This window comes from Leucoraja erinacea, chromosome 18, assembly GCF_028641065.1.
Source record: "Leucoraja erinacea ecotype New England chromosome 18, Leri_hhj_1, whole genome shotgun sequence".
NCBI lineage: Eukaryota > Metazoa > Chordata > Chondrichthyes > Rajiformes > Rajidae > Leucoraja > Leucoraja erinaceus.
The window spans coordinates 19,256,001-19,280,830 of record NC_073394.1 but is presented as its reverse complement, the minus strand read 5'-3'; the positions used below and the strand labels follow the sequence as shown (position 1 = coordinate 19,280,830).

The 24,830-nt window shown below is 42.5% G+C and overlaps 1 protein-coding gene and 1 long non-coding RNA gene across 3 annotated transcripts in view; one reads left to right on the top strand and one right to left on the bottom strand.

The window, feature by feature from the left end:
- The window catches only part of LOC129705719 (uncharacterized), a 122,632-nt gene extending 111,765 nt beyond the window's left edge, over positions 1-10,867 (top strand). Inside the window, exon 4 of the long non-coding RNA XR_008724958.1 lies at positions 10,532-10,867. This is a non-coding gene — a long non-coding RNA (uncharacterized LOC129705719). The remainder of the gene's footprint in view (positions 1-10,531) is intronic.
- The window catches only part of sbf2 (SET binding factor 2), a 330,738-nt gene that overhangs the window by 28,091 nt on the left and 277,817 nt on the right, over positions 1-24,830 (bottom strand). Inside the window, exons 27-31 of one of the 2 annotated variants that reach the window (XM_055649465.1) lie at positions 13,992-14,188; positions 10,874-11,011; positions 7,305-7,406; positions 2,000-2,074; positions 24-205 (exon numbers count right to left, since the gene is read on the bottom strand). In XM_055649465.1, the coding sequence (XP_055505440.1) occupies positions 24-205; positions 2,000-2,074; positions 7,305-7,406; positions 10,874-11,011; positions 13,992-14,188 (694 nt within the window). The remainder of the gene's footprint in view (positions 1-23; positions 206-1,999; positions 2,075-7,304; positions 7,407-10,873; positions 11,012-13,991; positions 14,189-24,830) is intronic. The other variant, XM_055649466.1, reaches the window with a different exon arrangement.

Genomic DNA, 24,830 nt, shown 5'->3' with positions numbered 1-24,830 from the left:
AATGGAATCAAATTTAATCTTACTCTCAGCTGGGATTTTTCCCCAAACAGATAGAGTGCTGCTTGGCGCTTCAGGAGCTGGTTCTGCAGAGAATTGTCACAGCCAGCCGTCACAGGAGATTCCTTTCCAGCTAATCTTGCTCCTACATCAGTGGTTGAAAACTGGGCATTGAAGCGACTACTGGAGCGTAGACTGGCCCACATACCTGCAGAGAAAAATAAAATGAGAGATACTAAGATTAAATACTGACAAAAAGTAAAGATATTTTCTTTGTTTAAACCAAGCTGCTTGGACTCCAGGGGTAAAATGTCTACCAGAATATGTAAACATTTTACCATTACTTCGTCATTTTTTCGCGAAGATGTGATTACACATAAGCACACATACAAATAAATACACATCCAAGATCAGAGTTTCATAATATAGAGATATGATAGATATGATGGAATGTTATGTATGTGAATGATGTCACACAAAGTAAATTTCTGGCATTGGACAAGCCTATTAATGATTCCATATTTAAAATGAAAGCCCATCATAGTGCTTCTAAGCAATTCCCTAAAATAATAATATAAAATTCATACCATTTTAATCTAGGACTTAAAAATAATTAAGTTTAATCCATTCAAGGATGCTGGGTCAAAATTTGCTACAGGAAGGACGGATTTACTTTTTGCAGATCTGTTGTTGGGAACTTGCAACCTGATCTAAAATGTAAGACTCATGGCCCCAGATAATATCACGCTATTCCTGGATCATAAGTCCTGCCCACAAATGAAATCCAATATCAAAACGTGTTAGGAAAATCACCAACAGTTTGGCCAGCAAGCTAGTGATTACCACATTTGCAGGACTCTTAAACTTCCTGATAATTACAGAGTATGTGAACGTTCAGCATGAAATTTCCAACATTTCCCTGTAATCTTGCTTTTTGAAACAGATGACCCACTGAACAATGCATCGATTGACAATAGGTACACGTAGTTTTGCTATAATGTGAGTTTCTATGCTGCAATTGGTGAATTAGGGAAAAGTGTCTGTGTTTTGTTGGCCAAATAGTTACAATGCAATTTCAATCAGGAACTAGAGAACTGCTTAAAAGTTATATTGGAAATTACCAAGCAGAACAAAAGCCGCCTTGGAAAAAAAGTGAAGAGGGAAAAAAGAGTTCTTTGTAACCTCCCCGCAGTAATTAGACACTTGTCTCTCTAAAAATATCTGTATGTTTCACTGCAGGTAACTATTGAAATTGACAATCAATTGCTTCTATTGGCACATGCAATGCTACTCAATTAAACAATATAACATACGGAACAAAAATAAAACTTGTAGCAATAAAAAGGTCATTATTTTTGAAAATTCTGTGGAAAAAATCTTGTCTGAATAATATACATTATAATATACATAATATGACATTAAAATAACAAGTATGAAACTTTTTAATCCCATACCTCGTTTCCTCAATTGTTTTAAAAAATGTAATATTTGAGAATAGCAGATTTCTTAGGAATGCAACAGTCCTGTTACAGCAGAATTACTTGTATTAGCTCCATAATTTATATAAATGAACAAATGAGCACATTTTACATTTCATCCAGAACAAAAACAAGAAACAAATCAAAAAACTCAAGATGGTGCCGAGAAAGAATCTGAAATAATTTAATGCATGCAATAAATTTAAGATGTGGTTTACTGATATTTATCTCCGGAAAATTCTGATTGTGAAACCACTGCTTACATTAATGCTGTATAACCACAATCTAACACACATGTCTTGATCCATGGCAAATTACATGCTTTCCATTCTCAAAACTGGAAGATGTTGTTGGAGATGGAAATGTATGATGTGAATTTGCAGTCAACATTCTTGAATTAAACTCTTACATTGCTAAAATTGAATTTGTAATTTGATTGGAAACCTAAAGGTTATTTCAGTTCCTGCCTGAACAATGGGGAACCAAACTGAGTGGAATCAGTAGAATACTATGCACTACAATACCTTGGTTGAAGACTCTTCCTTTAACGGTACTCTTTTGCTGGGAATGAGTGAACAGCTTATCTCTGTACCCGAGTACTGGTGGGTGAAAGCAACAAGAGTGAATTTGAGCATTTTATGCATAACCATCAAACCAAAACTCATATTTCAAGCAGAAAGTTATAGTATACAATTTAGGACTGTGCCAACAATTGTCTCTGAAATTCATTGGAACATGATCCTGTTGAAAACACTGTTTTCTCCCACAATGGCCTTTGGAGTTCACTCGCCTGATTTTGTAGGGTAGGGTTTTGGCAGAGTAGTGAGTGGGAGGATAACTGCCACACTTTCATAGATTAGATACGTGTACATTAGTGTGTCTTCTTTCCATTAATTCCAGAATTGCTGCCTCCCCTCTACGGAAGAGTAAATTGGGATTTGCTTTGCCTAAACCAATGACAAAATCTATTCATATTCTTGTAAAAATCTATTTATCTGCAGTAGTTTGGATTACTGCCCAAAGTTACTACACTAGGCAGAATACAGCCTTGGAACTTACAGACTCTCTCACCTGACTCTATGATAGGCATGACATGCCAATTAAAATGTATCTCAACAAGACTTCGGGTATGTCAGGTCCACCAGATTTCAATGTTTTCTCAAAGTCTTTGGCAATTTCCTGGTGTTACGGCAGGACACTGGCCGAAATCCAGTGGAATTTTTGGATCATAATCAACTGATCATATTCTTTATTCACAAGCTGCAAATAAAAACTCATGTTTGTCATATGGTAAATTGATTGCATCAGTAATTAATATTTACAAATACGTAAACACTTTGTTGGCACAGCTCTAAATGCATTAAGCATGCAAAGAGGAACAAACTACCAAATAAAATTATCTAAAGAAATACAAATCTGGAACTACAATCTAACAAAATGAATTGTTGCAAACATTTGCAATTACAATTAAGGTTGACTCATTTTATGATGCAGAATTATTGGAATGTAAATACCTAAGGAATGTCAACATAATGGAATGATTACATTAACATTCCTTGTACTGATTATTGAGAAAACAGTAATAAAATTACACAATTAGAATTACTTCAGCCAGAGTACATAATTGCTTGTTGCATGCAATTTTTAAAGATATTTCAACAACTAATTTGTCCCTTGCTATTCATTATGCTGCAGAAAGTTTTCCATCCGTGCTCAGCACACGATACAATATCAAATTAGCATCATAATGCAGCACGGAAACAGGTCCTTCGTTCCACTTTGCCCATGATGACCAAGATCCCCCATCTAAGCTACCACTTACCTGTAAATGGCCCATATCCCTCTAAACCTTTCCTTTCCACGTACCTGTCCAAATGACTTTTAAATGTTATTATACATGCCTCAAGTATTTTCTCTAGTAGCTTGTTCCATATACCTACCACCCTCTATGTGAAAAGGTTGTTGCTCAGGTTCATATTAAATCTTTCCCCTCTCATCTTAAATCTATGTCCCTTGGTTCCTGATTCCCCTACTCTGAGTAAAAGACTCTGTGCATTCACCCTATCTATTTGCCTCATGATCTTATAAGCTCTATAAGATCACCCCTCATCCTCCTGGGCTCCAAGGAATATTGTCATAGCCTGCCCAACCGCTCCCTATAGCTCAGTTCTGTTGAAACATCAAAGTTACTAAAAGTAGTAAATGCATAAACAATACAGTAAAACTGATAATGCAGTATTCGATTGTTTGGAAATCCTGATGGTTTGGTTGCTGGTTCACTAATCAATCGCAGACGAAACCAATGGGGTGAACCAGATATCAAATAATGACAAGACAGAGATATTGGAAAGTGATTGAGAACCTCGTAACTCGGTGCCAAAACAAAAACCTCTTCCTCAATGTTGTCAAGACAAAGGAGATTATGATCAACTTCAGGAAGCGAAGCGGCACACATACCCGGTATACAGTGATGTTGCAGAAGGAGAGATGGTTGATAGCTTCAAGTTCTTAGGAATAAATGTCACCAGCAACCTGTCCTGGACCAGCAATGGACACATCAAAGCAATGGCCAAGAAAGCACACCAATGCCTCTACTTCATTAGAAGGGTTAGGAAATTCGGCATGTCCCCACAACCCTCACCAAATTCTACAGATGTGCCACAGAAAGCATTTTATCAGGATGCATCACAGCATGGTACACGGTGGACGGCTTGATTATAATCATGCATCGCCTTTTCGCTGACTGGATAGCACGTAACAAAAAGCTTTTCACTGTACCTTGAAACACGTGACGATGATAATAAACTGAACTAAACTAATCCTGAACACGAGTTGGAATTCCAAAGCAGAAGCAGGGATGTGCAGCCAGTGCTGGACATACAGTGTGTGTCAGAGACAGAGACAGAGGACCAGGGATCTGGAACATGAGTAGGTTAGCAGCCGGCGGCGAGATCCAGAACTCTTGCACATTTCACAATCTCTTTAACTTTGTTGGGTTCACTGGAAAATTGAAGATACAGGAGACTGCAGATGATGGAATCTGGAGCATTCAGCAAACTGCTGGAAGTACTCAGACTGAATTTGTAGATGGAATCCTGTAGGTTGAATCATGGCATTAAGACAGCTTCTCAACCCGTGGAGTTCCTTCAGGAGATTGTTTATTGTTTGCTGGAAAATGTATTATACTACTATGTAATATGATTTAAAAAAACGTGAAATGAAAGTGTATTTTCCGAGTCACGGAGTCAAAAACTCCAATCAAATTGGTAAGACATAAAGCCATGCTGACTATCTCGAATCAGTCCTTGCTTTTCCAAATGCATGTAGATCCTCTCAGAATCCCCTTCAATAGTTTACCCAGCAGTGATATTAAGCTCACTGGCCTGTAGTTCGCAGGCTCCTACATCAATCAATGCGACATCCAAGTAAGCTCTGAACTACATAGAGTTGGGAGCATTGTTTTTATCTTTTCACTATTATTGTTTGCTTGTTTATTTCTTTCTATGCATACTGAACTTTTTTTGTTGTTCATTATGGTGTTTACAGAGTACAGGTACACAACCTTTTATCCGAAAGCCTTGGGACCAGACACTTCTCGGATTTCGGAATTTTTCAGATTTCGAAATGGAAGATTTTTAGCGTAGATTAGGTAGGTAGCGCGTACGGCTTGAAAAGTCTGGAGCAACTGCCTCCTCCAAACTAACTGACTAACATTTAAGGAATGATTTACAGATGTTTAAGTGTCTCCCCGGTCTCCGGGGAGGAGGCAACCGCTACAGTAGTACAGACCTGGGTTGACCGTGGGTCGTTTTGGGTCAAGTTTGGCGCCAAACGTGAGCTTTGGTGTGTAGACGACATCCTGGAAAAAATGTTGTGCACCTGTACTATGTTTACATCTCAGTTGTGCTGCTGCAAGTAAGAATGACATTGTTCTGTTTCAGAACGTATGACAATAAAACATTCTTGACACCATGTCAGAATCATCCAGAAGTGGCGGCGCTGGTAAACGGCTGCGGCTCGCCTGCAGTCCGTTTGTCTTTACTTTTTTATGTTGTTTCTTTTTCGTTTTATCTAGTTAGTTTTTGTTTTTAGGTTGTTGTGTTATGTGGGGGGGGGGGGGGGGGGGGGGGGGGGGGGGGGGGGGGGGGGGGGGGGGAGTTGAAACGGGGCTTGCTGTCTCTCCCGTCGGGGGGATACGACTTTTTTGTCGTATCCCCCTTCTCTGCCTCCGTCTGCGCTGAGCCCTAATGGCGGAGCAGGTGGCCTCGAGACTCCGGAGGCAGAGCAAGTCAGGACTTGCCCTGGGCTCGCTCCCGTGAGGGCGGCCCGACTCGGGGCTGAGACTCTCCCGTGAGAGCGGCCCAGCTCGAGGTGCAATGGCGCTCCCATTGGAGCGGCCCAGCTCGAGGGAGGAACGGCACTTACGTGAAGGCGATCCGGCTCGGGGCTGGAACGGTGCTCCGGTGGCTGGGACGGTGTTCTGGCGGCGGTGACCTGAGTCCGGGGTTCAGCCACGGGCCAGCGCTGCGTCCGTTGGACTGGAGGGCGGCAGCTTCGACAACCCCGGGCCGCGGTGTTTGAGCCGGCCCGTTTGCGGGGTTTGGTGAGCCGCGGGACTGTTTGTGCCATCGCCCGGTGAAGTATCGCCTCAGCGCAGAGGGAGAAGAGGAGGGAAGAGACTACAGCCCTAAGATTTTTGCCTCACAGTGAGGAGGTGCTTGGAGGACTCACTGTGATGGATGTTAATTTGTGTTTAGTGTTGTTTATTATTGTATGATTGTATGTATGACTGCAGGCACGAAATTTCGTTCAGACCGTAAGGTCTGAATGACAATAAAGGTATTCTATCTTCTATCTTCAAAAGAATACAAACTGTTATAATTAATTTGCTCCCTGAAGTAATGAACAGTTTTCATATTTGCAGCATTATTTATACAGAAAAGTAAAGACTTCTCCTATCCCCCACCAAAGTAAGAAATGTAATTTTGGGTGAAAACTCTGTCACTTTATTAACAATGCTGAAGTTACAATTACTGTTGTAACGCATGCATGTCAGGGCTTTTTATCCGATGTGTTTCTTCATTGTCTCTTCCAAGACTTGTTAGCCTAAATAGCTTAGCTGGTTTATATGATTAATAACGAGTCTTTTTCATCATCAATACGCTTAACCGCAAAAGATTTTATCACATTAGACATGCGAGCCTCGTTTGGTCTGAATGCAAACAACTCTCTCCATGTCACAGTCAGGAGGGTCAAGGCCTGGAGTTGTTTTTCTCAATTATGAAAAATATGAATGTTTCATGCATCTGAAAACTGAGCTCAGAGGACATAACTATACTTAAAGAAACTAATTAAAAAAAGGTGAATGAAAATTAACCCGTTGCTTTAACAAAGCCTGTTGAAGTTTAACCAAACACAATAATCTTGTTTGTTCACTTATTTTTGACGACTTTTTGTAAGCGTAAAAAACAAAAAGAAGAAATCATAAATGTTCTTGCACCTCTTCCAAATTTCATGTGTGTCCTATTAACTACCAAGCTAGCTTTCTGTGAACAAGACGAGAGTTTTATTTGAATGTGGCCGTTCACAGACGAGAATGAGTTCACGCTGATTTCTTTCCTGGAGTATACTATTCCTTGGCACTGGTGATGAAATCAAGCATTCACTACAGTCATGTACACTATGCTAACATATTTACCTTCATTTTCTTTAATTTTATTTCATAATCTAATCTTAAGGCAATGAAACACAACAAGGGAGACTTTTTAAATAGTCTGTGAAATCTTTGAATGTGAACTTTGAGAAACTTTGGTATGTAACATGACCAACCTCCACGTGTGAAACTGTTAGGAAGGTGCACGTCCAAATGTGTTGGGACCACCTGCTTCACTGCACTGGATGCTCGAGAAGATCGTTTGTCAGTGGCTGTATCTAAAAAAAAGTGTTTTTTTTTTTTAGAGTTTGTGTTTGATTCAGCCATTTACAAGATTCCATTAAAACGAAAATAGCTCTTTTGATGACTGTTGGTTTATCCCCCAGATTCAATAGTCAGAGTCAGTGTTATCTCGTACATAGAAACATAGAAATTAGGTGCAGGAGTAGGCCATTCGGCCCTTCGAGCCTGCACCGCCATTCAATATGATCATGGCTGATCATCCAACTCAGTATCCCGTACCTGCCTTCTCTCCATACCCCCTGATCCCCTTAGCCACAAGGGCCACATCTAACTCCCTCTTAAATATAGCCAATGAACTGGCCTCAACTACCCTCTGTGGCACAGAGTTCCAGAGATTCACCACTCTCTGTGTGAAAAAAGTTCTTCTCATCTCGGTTTTAAAGGATTTCCCCCTTATCCTTAAGCTGTGACCCCTTGTCCTGGTCTTCCCCAACATCGGGAACAATCTTCCTGCATCTAGCCTGTCCAACCCCTTAAGAATTTTGTAAGTTTCTATAAGATCCCCTCTCAATCTTCTAAATTCTAGAGAGTATAAACCAAGTCTATCCAGTCTTTCTTCATAAGACAGTCCTGACATCCCAGGAATCAGTCTGGTGAACCGTCTCTGCACTCCCTCTATGGCAATAATGTCCTTCCTCAGATTTGGAGACCAAAACTGTACGCAATACTCCAGGTGTGGCCTCACCAAGACCCTGTACAACTGCAGTAGAACCTCCCTGCTCCTATACTCAAATCCGTACAGAAACGGGCCCTTCAGCCCAACTCTTTCAAGCTGACCAAAATAGACACAAAATGTTGGAGTAACTCAGCGGGTGAGGCAGCATCTCTGGAGAGAAGGAATGGGCGACATTTCAGGTCAAGACCCTTAATCAGTCTGAAGACGGCTCTCAACCCAAAACGTCACCCATTCCTTCTCTCCAGAGATGCTGCCTCACTCGCTGAGTTACTTCAGCATTTTGTGTCTCCTTTCGATTTAAACCAGCATCTGCAGTTCTTTCTTCCAAGATGTCTTCCTGACCTAGGCCCATTTACCTACATTTTCCCCATATCCTTCTGAAACCTAGAGACATGAAACTGCAGGTGCTGGAATCTTGAGCAAAAAAACAATTACAATGCTTAAGAGACATTTGGACAGGTTCATGGACAGGAACGATTTAGAGGGAGCAAAAAACTGTGCTTGAACAACTCAACAAATCAGGCAGCAGCTGTGGAGGAAACGGACAGGCGTCATTTCCGTTCGGAACCCTTCACCAAACAGATGGAGTAAGGAGAATATGTGATTCTGTTCCATTCTGTTTGTAGTTTGTCTGGTTGGTTGTTTGTTTGTTTTTTTGCACAAAGTCCACGAGCTTTGCCACTTTTCATTTTACTGCACATCTCGTATGTGTATGTGACGAATAAACTTGACTTGAGAAGAAAGCTGGAGAAGAAAGCTGGAAAAGAGGTTGGGGTGGGACAAAGCCAGGCAAGTGAAAGGTGGATGCAGGTGAGGGGGTTAATTGGCAGATTAGCGGAGTAACTCATGACAAAGGCAAGAAATGAAAAGGAGACAGAAAGGTATCAGATAAGGAGACATGATGAGGAGAGAAATGCAAAGCTGGAGGGATGGATATGGATGGAAAGGGAGACCGGGGGAGGCCTTTTGCCTCCCCTCCCCCATTTAATCTCCAACTGCTGCCATGACATTGAGTCTCAATTTCTCCTTTCTCCCTACCCACTCCCATCTCATCCCCGTCGAACACGCAACGCTCATTCACTCAATATCAATATTGTCATTAAACCATGGTACATGGTAGTCTGGCAGACTGACCTCTACTGTGCTGAGGCCAGGCACCTGCTCTTGGGCAGTTCTTCCTACCTGACCATGATCCCACTGTTGAACGCCATGCCACCATCACCCAAACAATTACAAATGTTATCTCTTTCTGCGATCTCTACACCACATCCTCCAATCTAATGATTCCCCAACCCTGCACTGCCCATTTCTATGTCCTACTTAAAATCCATAAGCAGGACTGTGCTAAATTATACTCTCTGCTACATTGACAATAGCACTGTTTCCACACATATAGTCAACCACACTGATCCTTAGGGAGACCTATAATTTCCATGGTTATCCTTTTGCTCTTGGCATACTTATAGAATCTCTTAGGATTCTGCTTTACCTTATCTACCACAGGTATTTCATGTCCCTTTTTTGCATCCAGCATCCCTTAATAAATTGCTTGATTCTTCAAATGTCCAGACTGGAAATAAGGGATTACAAGTTCAGGCAAAATATGTGATGATATTTATGGGAACTGAGGCAAAAGGTGTTTGATTGCGTTGTGTAAGAAAGAAAACATAGACTGGATGCATGAGTTGACTTGTTCAACATAATCTGTCTGGCAGTCTTGCTTTCCAAACTACATATGTTCATATTACAATTACATCTAAATTACCCCATTACTGGTACATTCCACTGAACAAATTATGATCAAAAGGTTCCCCTTTCACTAAACTGGTATTCATAATTTTGGATTTATGCAAACCAAAAAAATAATTTAGATGCTTGCTCCAAAGAAAGATTTCACAATCAAGTGGAGAGAAACTGACCTTCTCCATCATGGTCTGGTTTGGCTCAGCCACCAAGCATGACATCCAGAGGCTGCAGCGCATCGTTCGATCAGCCGAGAAGGTTGTTGGTTGCAACCTTCCCCCCCATCAACAAACTATACACTGCAAGGGCCAGGAAGCGAGTAAGATCATCTCTGACCCCTCTCACCCTGGCCACAATCTCTTTGAAGTACTTCCCTCTGGAAGGCGACTCTGGACTGTCAAAGCCGCCACAGACAGACATAAAAAGTTTTTTCCCACAACAGCTACTCAACATCCAAAAGTCTGTAGCCTCCTTTTGCTCAGGTATTTTATTTCATTCTTCACATGTTTAAATTATAATGTTTTATTTTTTAATTGTCTACTGTATATCGTGTTGTTACTTCAAAGAAAGACAGAGCAAAGCACCAAGGCAAATTCCTTTATGTATACGTACTAGGCTAATAAAATGTATTCAATTCAATTCAGATGAACCAAAATGCTGTCTGTCCATTTCTTTCCACAGATGCTGTCTGGTCTGCCGAGTTCCTCCAGCACTTTGGTCTTTGTTCAAGAGTTTCACAATCAAGATGCAAGAATCATCTTAGATTATAATACAAACACCCAAATATCCTGATCTCAGTTAAACTGCGTGGGCATGTGGATGATATACTGGAGTGCACGTGGATGATATATTGTAATTTTCTATTACACTATGGAGAATTACCAAGGCAGAGCTTGTGGTTCCCATTGTTCCTAACGTGGGGAAATGTAGGTTAACCAAACAAAAACATATTTTGTTTAAACTCTTTGCTTGGGCTTTTGCATCACTTATCACAGCAAAGCAGTATTTTAAAAGAAACCGCACCTGGAGAAAGCATGATGTTGGGATGTCCAGTAGGTGTGTTGCAGCCATTCATTTTGGAGAGGCTAGGTACTGCATTCAACAAAGCTTGTAGGTATTTTTCTTGTTCAATGCTACTTGATGATTCTGTGGATGTAGGTGCTAAATGAAAAAATAAAATAAATTGTCACACAAAAAATAATGAAATTCACTGTTAACCACTTAAAAACGTTGAATATTCCAGAGACTAGAAAGAACATAAGCATGGGAAAGGGTATAGTTTGCACTAATTTTTCACATGCAGATCATTAAAACCTGGATTAAATAATTTTTGGGGGAAATTGTGGTCACTGGGAAATTAGACCAGGCATATTCATTTATTATTCAATTGGCATGCTTGATATTTCCTGTGTGAGATTAAATGGCCTGTCCCACTTGGGCGTAATTTACGCGACATAATTTACGCGTCATGACGCACATGCGATGCGTGCATCACGTGTGGTGAGGTGTGGTGGCGTAGGCAGTGACGGGCGGTCGCGCACAGCGCCCCAGAATTTGGGGATTCACAAAGTCATCGTGCGCCACCTGCGTGACGCGCAAATGACGCCCAAGTGGGCCAGACCCTTAACATATCTAATGTTGCCACTATTCACAGAATGACTATTTCTGCCTTCACTGCAACGTCCATCTTTCATGGAACTGTCAAAAAACAAGCACTGAAACATGGCACTAAATCTCACACACACACACATATCAAAGTGACTTCACCCTGAAATTGTTGCATTGATCAAAACCTCTGCCGAACCATTTGTCGACATATTTTCCGAATCATTTTACGTTGCTTCTTCATTTAGCTTTTTAATTTCCTGAGCTTAGCTTAGCAAAGGTATGGCATTGGCAATACATCTTTATAGCTCCCAATGGGAAATGTACATTCTGTTGTTCGTTCTCTATTAGCGTAGATTTCAGGTGCAGACCAGTTTGGTGTTGCGTCAAACCTAAGCTTGGCCAATTTCACATGAACTGCAAATTAAATAATTGGTCATTAACAACAGTTTACAGATTCAAAACAGATTAAACCCAACTTTAAAACGTGGTGTCCAGGAAGCACAGAAATCTTTGCCCCTAATGGTTGGATAATGCAATTATAATATTTGCAGTTGCATTTAACTGGCTGCAAAGTGTGAGATAGATAGAACAGAAATAATCTCGATTTCTTGAGGAAAGAGAAAATTAAATAAAAAATGAAAATATACATTCATTTCAGTTAACTAATCTGGATCTTTATATCTATACAGGTGCACAACCTTTTATCCGAAAGCCTTGGGACCAGACACTTTTCGTAATTCAGAATTTTTCGGCTTTTGGAATGGAAGATTTTTAGCGTAGATTTTAACGGCTGGCGCAGTGGTAGAGTGCTCGGCTCATATCCGCAAGGTCGCGAGTTTGCGCCTTGATCCCGGCAGTTACTCGATCGTGAGTTTGAGTCTTCAATGTAGTTTTTTCTTGCAGAATAGGAGAGAATAGGGAGTGTTAGGCTGGGATCATTCTCTGCGAGATGTTCTTAGTGCGGGAGACAAGTGTAGGAGAGGTGTACTGACTGTGTGGGCAGAACTTTGGAAGTGATTGCCCACCATTCTCAAAAGCCGCAGTGTCTCCCTGTCCCTCCAACTCCAGAGGAATCCGCTCCCCGATGGGCCGCTACGGCGACAAGTGGCATTCGCCCACAGCCCGAGCTGCGCCCCCTCATCCGCAACCCGGGTTCCTCTGGAGTTGGAGCGGGGCTGGGCTAGAGTTGTTGCTGGCTGTGAGTCTCTGGGATCTCCGTGCTTGCAGTGGGCCTGGGGGTCGGTGTCCCGATGAGGGGGCGCAGCTCGGGCTGTGGGCGAACTGCCACTTGTCGCTGTAGGGGCCCATCGGGGAGCGGCTTCTGGTGGGCCTGACGTCTCTCAGCTCCTGTCCAGGGGGATGGCCGGAGACGTCAGGACCAACAGGAACCCGCTCCCCGATGGGCCGCTACAGCGACAAGTGGCAGTTCGCCCACAGCCCGAGCTGCGCCCCCCTGATCCGCAACCCGGGTTCCTCTGGAGTTAGAGCGGGGCTGGGCTAGAATTGCTGCTGGCTGTGAGTCTCTGGGATCTCTGTGCTTGCAGTCGGTGTCCCGTTGGTCCTGACGTCTCCGGTCACCCCCCTGGAATGGAGCTGAGACTGGGAACTGTACCGCCCTTGCCCCCTCCCTCTGCAACTGCAAACAACCCCACAGTTCCCAGTCTCAGCTCCTGTACAGGGGGGTGGCCGGAGACGTCACAGCCCGAGCTGCGCCCCCTCATCCGCAACCCCAAGACCAAGACGTCCCTTGCACACCATCAGCTTCTGTCCCTACGGGGAGCGTGTTCCTCTGCAGTTGGAACGGGGCTGGGTTGCTGCTGGCTGTGGGTCTCTGGGATCTCCGTGCTTGCAGTGGGCCTGGGGGCCGGTGTCCCGTTGGTCCTGACGTCTCCGGTGACTGGCACTGGCCTGCTGGCATTGCCGACGTGAAGACAGTGCAAAGCCCCCGCGCCGGTGCAATGGGCGGGGAGCTGGAGAGGGGAGGGAAGGGGTCACACACATGGCCGGGAAGCAGAGGGGTGTAGGTGGGGTGAAACTGAAGGGAGCGACAATCTGCAGCTGCCTGCCCGCTGAGTTAAAAAGTTCCCACGCAAGACTCACGATACACTGTGTATCGTGAGTCTACCGTGGGAACTTTTTAACTCAGCGGGCAGGCAGCAGCAGATTGTCAATTATTAACCCCCCCGCGCAATATACCTTGACCTTCTCTTTTATGAATGGGGATTTAGTTCCCCTTTCTTCGAGGACCGACCGGAGGTTCCGCTGTCACCTCTTCGGGCCGCCCTCCATGAAGTCTTCAAGGACCTTTCGTCAAGGACCGAAAAAATGGCCGCTATTCGGAGCTTTTCGTTATTTGGAACTTCGGATAAAAGGTTGTGCACCTGTACTAACAAAGAAACTGTCTAATTTTGCACAAATAGATCAAAGATATATTTAAGTGGGTTGATTTGATGAGTATTAACTGTGACCTATTTTTGACAATGTCTTTTGAAGGTGAAAGTGCATTATTGCAGAATATGCATATAAATCTTACCAGCTGAGTGTGGATTTGGGGATTTGAAGAGTCCCACAACGCCCTTTCCATGAAATCCACCAGAGCGTAGCAAAACAGCTTTTGTTTTGGAATGTTTCCAACATACCACTGGAAGTCTGTTGTGGCGATAACAGCGTGCAACTTTTTGTAAGCTGCTATCCGGTACAGGTTGAGGTACAACCAGAAGCCCAGGATAACTGCGTAAAAACAAAACAGTATTGTGATACTTAACAGTTTGAGTGATGTGGAGCATAATTCCTGCTACTCACTAAATCAGATTTTAGTTGTTTGTTCCAAAGGAACTCAGTACTCAACACTGTTCATCTTTTTGAGTTATTCTCTTCTACTTTTTAATTGAATAGCTTGTGGAATAGGTACATGATGTTGAATATAACAGAAAAATAACCTATATTTTGGCTTGAAAGACCTAGCACAAAAATAATGATCATACTGCTCCTCTGTTATTACCTCAAAGAAAGACACAAATTATAGGGAACGTGGTACAGTTAATGTAGATGGCTTGAGGACAGTCCGTATTACAGTCGAGGAGGTGCTGCATGTGTTAAGATGTATGAAAGTAGATAAATCTTCTGCGCCTGATCAGATATATCCAAGGACACTGTGGGACACCAGAGAAGAAATTGCAAGAGTCTTGGCTGATTTTATCATCAGACAAGGTGAGGTGCTGGAAATTTGGAGGGTGACAATGCTATGCCTTTATTTAAGAGCTACAAAGAAAAACCTGTGGGAGTTAGCAGTAAGCCTAACAACTGTGGTAGGAAGATTACTGTAGAAAATTCTCAGCGATAAGATATACATGCATTTTTTATCTTCCCACCATTTTTACCCGTCATATCTTCCCATCCCCATCCCATCCGTCTTATGCATAGACCGCTTCCTCCGCAACTCCTTGTTTCACTCATCCTTCCCCCCTCAACCACCCCCTGCCAAGGTACTTTCCCCTGCAACTGCAAATGATGTAACATCTTTCCGCATACCTCCACTGTCACCTTCATTAAGGGACCCCAGCAGTCCTTCCAGGTGAGTCAGAGGTTCACGTGCACCTCCTCTAACCGGTGTTCCCGACGTGGTCTCCTGTACATCAGCGAGACCAAAAGTAGACTCGGCAAACATAAGCAGAACACTTGCGCTCGGTCCGCCAAAGCCTACTGAATCTCCCGGTTAGAAACATAGAAAATAGATGCAGGTGGAGGCCATTTTGGCCCTTTGAGCCTGCACCACCATTCATATAACCATATAACCATATAACAATTACAGCACGGAAACAGGCCATCTCGGCCCTACAAGTCCGTGCCGAACAATTTTTTTTCCCCTTAGTCCCACCTGCCTGCACTCATACCATAACCCTCCATTCCCTTCTCATCCATATGCCTATCCAATTTATTTTTAAATGATACCAATGAACCTGCCTCCACCACTTCCACTGGAAGCTCATTCCACACCGCTACCACTCTCTGAGTAAAGAAGTTCCCCCTCATATTACCCCTAAACTTCTGTCCCTTAATTCTGAAGTCATGTCATCTTGTTTGAATCTTCCCTGTTCTCAAAGGGAAAAGCTTGTCCACATCAACTCTGTCTATCCCTCTCATCATTTTAAAGACCTCTATCAGGTCACCCCTTAACCTTCTGCGCTCCAGAGAATAAAGACCTAACTTATTCAACCTATCTCTGTAACTTAGTTGTTGAAACCCAGGCAACATTCTAGTAAATCTCCTCTGTACTCTCTCTATTTTGTTGACATCCTTCCTATAATTGGGTGACCAAAATTGTACACCATACTCCAGATTTGGTCTCACCAATGCCTTGTATAATTTTAACATTACATCCCAGCTTCTATACTCAATGCTCTGATTTATAAAGGCTAGCATACCAAAAGCTTTCTTTACCACCCTATCTATATGAGATTCCACCTTCAAGGAACTATGCACGGTTATACCCAGATCCCTCTGTTCAACTGTATTCTTCAATTCCCTACCATTTACCATGTACGTCCTATTTTGATTTGTCCTGCCAAGGTGTAGCACCTCACATTTATCAGCATTAAACTCCATCTGCCATCTTTCAGCCCATTTTTCCAAATGGCCTAAATCACTCTGTAGACTTTGGAAATCCTCTTCATTATCCACAACCACTATCTTGGTATCATCTGCATACTTACTAATCCAATTTGCCACACCTTCATCCAGATCATTGATGTACATGACAAACAACAAAGGACCCAACACAGATCCCTGAGGCACCCCACTAGTCACCTGCCTCCAACCCGATAAACAGCCATCCACCATTACCCTCTGGCTTCTCCCATTCAGCCACTGTTGAATCCATCTTGCTATTCCTGCATTTATACCCAACAGTTGAACCTTCTTAACCAACCTTCCATGAGGAACCTTGTCAAAGGCCTTACTAAAGTCCATATAGACAACATCCACTGCTTTACCCTCGTCAATTTCCCTAGTAACCTCTTCAAAAAATTCAAGAAGATTAGTCAAACATGACCTTCCAGGCACAAATCCATGTTGACTGTTCCTAATCAGACCCTGTTTATCTAGATGCTTATTCAATGTGATCATGGCTGATCACCCGCAATCAGTAACCCGTGCCTGTCTTCTCCCCATATCCCTTGATTCCACTAGCACCCAGAGCTCTATCTAACTCTCTTTTAAATTCATCCAGTGAATTGGTCTCTAGTGCCTTCTGTGGCAGAGAATTCGACAAATTCAAAACTCTCTGGGTGAAATTTTTTTGTTCTCATCTCAGTTTTAAATGGTCTCCCCTTTCTTCTTAGACTATGGCCCCTGGTTCTGGACTCCGCCAACATTGGGAACATTTTTCCTGCATCTAGCTTGTCCAGTCCTTTTATAGTTTTGTACATTTCTATAAGATATCCTCTAATCCTTCTAAATTCCAGTGAATATAAGCCCAGTCTTTCCAATCTTTCCTCATGTGACAGTCCCACCATGCCGGGGATTAACCTCATGAACCTACGCTGCACTGCCTCAAGAGCAAGGATGTCCTTTCTCAAATTAGGAGACCAAAACTGCACACAATACTCCAGATGTGGTCTCACCAGGGCCCTGTACAACTGCAGAAGGACCTCTTTACTCCTATACTCAAATCCTTTTGTTATGACAACCAACATGCCATTAGTTTTCTTCACTGCCTGCTGTATCTGCATGTTTACTTTCAGTGACTGGTGTACAAGGACACCCAGATCTCGTTGCACTTCCCTTTTTCCTAATCTGACATAATTGAGATAATAATCTGCCTTCTTGTTCTTGCCGCCAAAGTGGATACCCTCACATTTATCTACATTATACTGCATCTGCCATGCATCTGCCCACTCACTCAACCTGTCCAAGTCACCCTGCAACCTCCTAGCATCCTCTTCTCAGTTCACACTGCCACCCAGCTTTGTGTCATCTGCAAATTTGCTAGTGTTACTTTTAATTCCATCATCTAAATCATTAATATATATTGTAAATAGTTGCGGCTCCAGCACTGAGCCTTGCGGCACTCTAATCTTTGTTTCCTGTCTGCCAACCAATTCTCTTTCCATGCTCTAAATTTGCCCACTAATCTCCTGTGTGGGACCTTATCAAAGGCTTTCTGAAAGTCCAGATACACTACATCTACTGGCTCGCTTTCATCCATTTCACTTGTCACATCCTCAAAAAATTCCAGAAGATTAGTCAAGCAGGATTTCCCCTTCATAAATCCATGCTGATTTGGACCAATCCTTTTACTGTTATCCAAATGCGCCGTTATTACTTCTTTAATAATTGACTCCAGCATCTTCCCCCACCACCAATGTCAGGCTAACTGGTCTATAATTCCCCATTTTCTCTCTCGCTCCTTTCTTGAAAAGTGGGATAACATTAGCTACCCTCCAACCCACAGGAACTGATCCTGAATCTATAGAACATTGGAAAATGATCACCAATGCATCCACAATTTTTTAGAACCATCTCCTTGAGTATCCTGGGATGCAGACCATCAGGCCCTGAGGATTTGTCAGTCTACCCATTACTATCTCGTCTAATGCAAATTTATTTCGGTCCCTCTGTCTCCCTAGTTCCTCTGTCCTCTAGTCCATCTGGGAGATTCCTTAGTGAAGACAGAACCAAAGTACCTGTTCATCTTTCTGCCATTTCCTTGGTTCCCCATAATAATTTCACCTGTTTCTGCCTTCAAGGGGCACATTTGTCATTACTAATCTTTTTCTCTTAACATACGTAAAGAAGCTTTTGCTATCCTTCTTTATATTCTTGGCCACCTTACCCTCGAAGTTCATCCTTTCACCCCATATAGCCCTTTTTGTTACCTTCTGTTGTCCTTTGAAAGTTTCCCAATCCTCTGGCATTACGCTACTCTTTGCTATGTTATACACCTTTTCTTTTAGTTTTATTCCACCCCTAATTTTCCTTGTCAGCCACGATTGCCTCTTACTCCCCTTAGAATCTTAATTTGGAATTAAATGATCCTGCATCTTCTGGATTATGCTCAGAAATTCCTGCCATTGCTGTTCCACTGTCATTCAGGCTAGGATCCTTTTTCAGTCGACCTTGGCCAGCTTCTCTCTCATGCCTTCATATTCTCCTTTGTTCAACTGCAACACTGACACTTTTGATTTAACCTTCTCCCGCTCAAATTGCAGATTAAAACATCATATTATGGTCACCACCTCTTAGCGGTTCCTTTACCTTGAGTTCCCTTATTAAATCTGGTTCATTAACAACACTAAATCCAGAATTGCCTTCTCTCTGGTAGGCTCCAGAACAACCTGCTCTAAGAATCCATCTCGGAGTCACTCTACAAACTCTCTTTCTTGGGGTCCAGAACCAACCTGATTTTCACAGTCTACCTGCATATTGAAATCTCCCATAACTACAGTGGCATTATCTTTGTTACATGCCAATTTTAACTCCTGCTGCAACTTGCACCCTATATCCAGGCTCCTGTTTTGGGGCCTGTAGATAACTCCCATTAGTGTCTTCTTACCTTTACAATTCCGAAATTCTATCCATAGCAACTCTACATCATCAGTCCCTATGTCACCCCTCGCAAGGGACTGAATTTCATCCCTCACCAACAAAGCTACCCCACCTCCTCTGCCCACCTGCCTGTTCTTTCTATAGGACGTCTAATTTTTAATATTCAGTTCCAAGTCCCGATCCTTGTGCAGCCATGCCTCTGTAATCCCAACAATGTCATATCTACCAATTGCTAACAATTTTAATTCCTCTTCCCATTCCAATACTGACTTCGATGTCCAGGACATCCTCCATTGCCAGAGTGAAGCCACATGCAAACTGAAGGTATAGCTCCTCCATTGCCAGAGTGAGCAACACCGGAAATTCGAGGAACAGCACCTCATATTCCGCCTGGGTAGCCTGCGTCCAGTGGGCATGAACATTGAATTCTCCCAATTTTGCTAGCCCTTGCTGTTTCCTCCCCTTCCTTAACCCTCGAGCTGTCTCCTCCCATCCCCCCGCCCTCGGGCTCCTCCTCCCTGTTTCCTCCCTTCTCCCCCCCCCCCCCCCCCCCCCCCCCCCCCCTATCAGTCTGAGAAAGGGTTTCGGCCTGAGGCAAAAAAATAAATGATGGGTCTTTGTCCCAAGCATTATGGAGGACGCTGTACCTCACTTCACATTCCGCTTGGGTAGCTTACAACACAACGGTATGAACATCAAATTCTCCAATTGATTTTACACCTGCCCCCCAATATATATAGGGAAGTTAAAAAAATTTCTCTTTTTCCCCTGATATAGGAGACAGCATCACATCCGCATCAGTTTCATTTGCCTCACATGAATACTTTGCATAATTTTTAAAACTCCAAAGTGAAAAATAAAAAATAAATCCACTAGATGGCAGCCTCAGGTCATTTGCTCAGTACAAAATATAAAATCCTCAACTTCAATTGTAGCAATGCTGAATCTTCAGAGAAGATGCACGAGGATCAAGCCAGGGCTTGAGAGCTGAGCTACAGGGTGAAGTTGGGCAGGCTAGAATTTTATTCTTTGCGGTGCAGGAGGATGAAGGGTGATCTAATAGTGGTATATGTGTTCATGCGGGGAATAGATAGGCAAATACACAGTCTTTTACCCCGAGTAGGGGAATCAAGAACATAGGTTTAAGGTGAGAGCGGATTGATTTAATAGGAACCTGAGGGGAAACCTTTTCACACTGAGTGTGGTGGGTACATGGAACGAGCTGCCAGAATGGTAGTTGAGGCAGATACTAACAACATTTTAAAGACATTTAAACAAGTATATGGATAGAAAACATTTAGAGGGTTGTTGGCCAAATGCAGGCAGGTGGGAATAGTATAGATGCGGCATCTTGGTTTACATGGGCAAATTAGGGCAAAGGGACACTTGCCATGCTATATTCCATGCTAAGTTCAAATGTTACCCCAAATCCACGTTTTGTTTTTTGAAGCTGCTTGCTGAACCACGCGCATGGTTCAATGCATCAATATCACCAAGATATCTTAAACAGCCATATATGTGGTTTATCCATTAAAATGGCTGCAACAAATTTTATTATTAATAAAAAGCCATGCCAGAAAGTATGTCTTTCGCATGCAGGGTGTAAAATTGACAATTGGAAAGTTGATTCATCTTCTGATACAACAGTTTCAAGTTTGCTGAATTTTACTCAAAAGATGTTTAATTTGTATCAGCAATATTAAAATAAATGAGTGCCTAGGAATCCTTTCAAATTTTAAAATGGGCTTTTTCCTGATGTTGATCAATTCCATATTCTGTTACAATAGCTTCAGAGGTACCATGCATGTGGCCTGTACAAAACCTGTTCAAATCTTCAGCCATCGTTTCAATGGATGCAAATTTACAAGCCAATACATTTTAAAAACAAATATAGAAGTGTGAAAAGTGTACTTTCAATCTCAAAGTGAAACACATTAATGATTTTAATCTCAGTGAAGCACATTAATGCATTTTATATCACTCAAGAAATTTGACACCCAATAATTTATCTCTTCAAGTGGTGTCTTATCCTGTGCAAAGTTTGTGAGACAAGGAAAATGAATCCATCTTGCGACAAGTAGGCTTTAATAGAACAGTACTGGACAAAGTAGGCTAAGTCTCATTTCAAACATTCTATTGCTTGGCAAACCCATTATGCTGACATCTAAGATCCCACAAATTGCTCACTCCCATTGATTGTTGAACTATATGCTTTGAATGGAGAGCCCCCTGGTGGTGCAGCTTTCAGACAGCTAAATCACTACACTGCTCCCCTTACCTTCACCCCAAATGAACGTGTAATTGCAGCACTCCGCAAGGACCTGGCAGCCCACCACTATCTTCAGATTTGAGTCTGGTCCTGGATATCATCTTGGAAAAGTGTGATGGCTATTTAGCTGCGTTGTTGCACTATCTAGCTGCACTGAAGTTGGCACAAGAGACCGTATAAATGGATTACAAATGCAATTGAAATGACCATATAAATAGCAACAAACCAAGCATTTTAGGCCAGATTCCATTATCGTTTATAGGAATTCTGATTTGGGTTTTGTTTAAATTGACTTTTTATGTGTAATTTGCAGTAAATAATTTTGTATAATTTGACTATTTTTAAATTCAGAGCCAAAGAATACAAATAAACTCCACTCTACTTTTTGTGTAACTGAGCAAACTTGCCAGCTATAATGAAAATGTGACTCTCATATACAGAACAGATGGGAGAAAAAAAAGACCATGATTATTTCACACTCTTGGCAGGTCAGTTGTTTTCCATCCTCTTTCATACAACTTTTTAAAAACAATTTCAGTTATGTCATGTTTTCAGTCTACCTTATTGATGTCCAAGTTATTTTAAGGAAAGGTCATGCTATTTTCCATTACAAGCTTCCACTAGTTTGTCCCTAGACAATGAATGTCCTGTGCTTGATAAAAGCATTATCCAAATAAATAAAGTACATATGTGGAGTATATCCGAGTGTTATAAAAAGGATGACTACATACAGCAATTATTTCAGAACAGGCCTTTTCTTATCAAATATTAGCTTCGTTTGCCAGGTTTTTCAATGCATTTTTCTCCAGAGTATAGATCACTGGACTAACATTTCCAAATTATATGAATAGTAAAATTTAGGGCAGCACAGTGGTGCTGCAGTAGAGTTGCTGCCTCAGAGCCCCAAGTATGATTGTGACCTCGGGTGCTTTCTGTGCGGAGTTTGCACATTCTCCCTGTGACCGTGTGGGTTTTCTCTGGGTGCTTCGGTTTTCTCCCACATCCCAAAGACGTTATTAGCTTACAAAATAAGGCTTCAATTCTCACAGTACTGGAATAACTCAGTGGGTCGGCAGCACCTGTGGAAGGAATGGATATGCGATGTTTCGGGTTGGGACCCTTCTTCCTTCTGAGCAGTCAATCAGTCTGAAAAAGGGCACAAAATGCTGGAGTAATGGGCCTGTCCCACTTAGCTGATTTTTCAGGCAACTGCCAGCGACTGTTAAGTCGCCTGAAAAAACGGCAACTGGAACTGCGACTGTCAGAGTGGAACACACACACATCGCTTCCTTCATCAGCCCATTATGCAGGCGGGGGACAGGGCAAGCGGGGGGAGCGCTGTCTGAGTGAAATTCACATGGTGCAAAGCCAATGTGATACAGACACAAACCGTGATGAACAGGAAGGTTGGCGCTGTAATTAAGACGGTGAAAGCACAGTGTACGGGAAGGGTCACTTAAGTTGTTTAAAAGAGGGGGGGAGAGGGGAAAGAAGGAGTGGAAACAACTTTTAAGAAGCCAGAGATACACGGCTGTGAAACTCGACGGACATTAACATTACTGGTCGGTTATCCTTGGTTCTGAAAACTACTGTTTACGTTTTGTTTTCCCAATGAGCCAATGAAATTCATCGGTCAGCACCGGCTACAACCTACGAGAACCTTCGACCTCCTGGCGACCCACCTACGGCACGGGAATTCTCGCTACCCTTCATGGAGACTTCATTCTGGTCGCTGCTAATTTTTCAACATGTTGTAAAATTTACTGCGACCACAATGAGGCCACGACTAGTTCCTAGAATGCAGGAACTCCTCACGACCTTGAGGCAACTACCCGGCAAGCACCGTGATGTGGCGACTGCATAGTCTCCTGCAGTCGCCTAAGTGGGGCAGGCCCATAACTCAGCGGACCAGGCAGCATTTCTGGAGAGAAGGAATGGGTGTAGTTTCGGGTCGAGACTCTTCTTCAGACAGAGAGCCCATTTTGTGTCTATCTTTGGCTTAAATCTACATCTGCAGTTTCTTCCTACACAGTCTGAAGAAGGGCCCTTTCGCTCGTGTGTCAAACGACGCTCTGCCATCGCTTTGCCACAGCCAGTGCCACATCTGTGCCTCTGCGGAGATTGTCCGCAGTGCATGCCTCTCACCGCAAGTCAGAAGGTGGGCCATTGTCTGTACCTCTCCACAGTTGCACCTGTCAGAGTCCGAGAGGCCCCACTTCTTCAGGTCGAGTCCGTAATGTCCCACTCCAGTGCGGAGGCAGTTTAGGGCTTTCCAGGCAGTATAAGGCAGGTGGTGTCCTGGTGCCATCTGTTGTTTGGTTTTGGTGCCTGGCATGGTAAGCCCTGATCTGAAGTGACATTATCCATTCCCTTCACTGATGCTGCCTGACCCAGTTACTCGAGCACTTTGTGTTTTATTCAAGATTCCAGCATCTGCAGTTTCTGGTGTCTCCAAAGCTTCAAATTCTGCCGCACATACATTGCATGAACTATGAGAACTGATTATTTACAACAGGAACCTGAACTGGCTGACGTTACTTTTGCCATGAAGAAAATTTGTCGTTAAGAGCATTGGTTTAGAATACAATATTATCTAATAAACATGTTTAAGTTGATAAACTCATTTATAAAATAATGATTCTCGGACATAGAAATCAAACATAGAAATCAAACGTACAAAGCATTGACTGTATGCATATTGCGGGGCTTTCAAGGACAATGAAGCTGTTGAAAGCACACAATAAAGATTCAGAAGAACCTTTCTTCGGGTCCCAACCCGAAAAGTCACATAGTGCACTCCGTCCATAATGTTTGGGACAAATACCCATCATTTATTTATTTGTCTCTGTATGTCACAATTTGAGATTTGTAATAGACAAAATCACATGTGGTTAAAGTGCACATTGTTAGCTTTTAATAAAGGCCATTTTAATACATTTTGGTTTCACCATGTAGAAATTACAGCTGTGTTTCAACAGTCTCCCCATTTCAGGGCACCATAATGTTTGGGATACAGCAATGTCATGTAAATGAAAGTAGTCATGTTTAGTATTTTATTGCATATCCTTTGCATGCAATGACTGCTTGAATTCTGTGATTCATGCGAGTATTGGGGTTATTAATTTATTGAATTTCTGTATATTATTTATTATCTGAGTGTATTATGTCATCGACCAGTTATGCTGCTGCAACTAAGGATTTCATTGTTACATTGTCTGTACATGTGAAAATTAAACAGTATTGACTCTCAATTCGACAGTATTAGCCATGAGGAGAGGTTGGACAAACTTGGTTTGTTTTCTCTGGTGCAGAATCCAAGGGGAAACCTTATGGAAGTTTAGAAAACTATAAAGATAGGAAAGATAATTAAATAGACACAGAATGTTGGAGTAACTCAGCGGTACAGGAACCATCGCTGGAGAGAAGGAATGGGTGACGTTTTGGGTCGAGACCCTTCTTCAGACTTCAGTATCACCCATTCCTTCTCTCCAGAGATGCTGCCTGTCCCGTAAGTTACTCCAGCATTTTGTGTCTATCTTCGATTTAAATGGAGGGCAA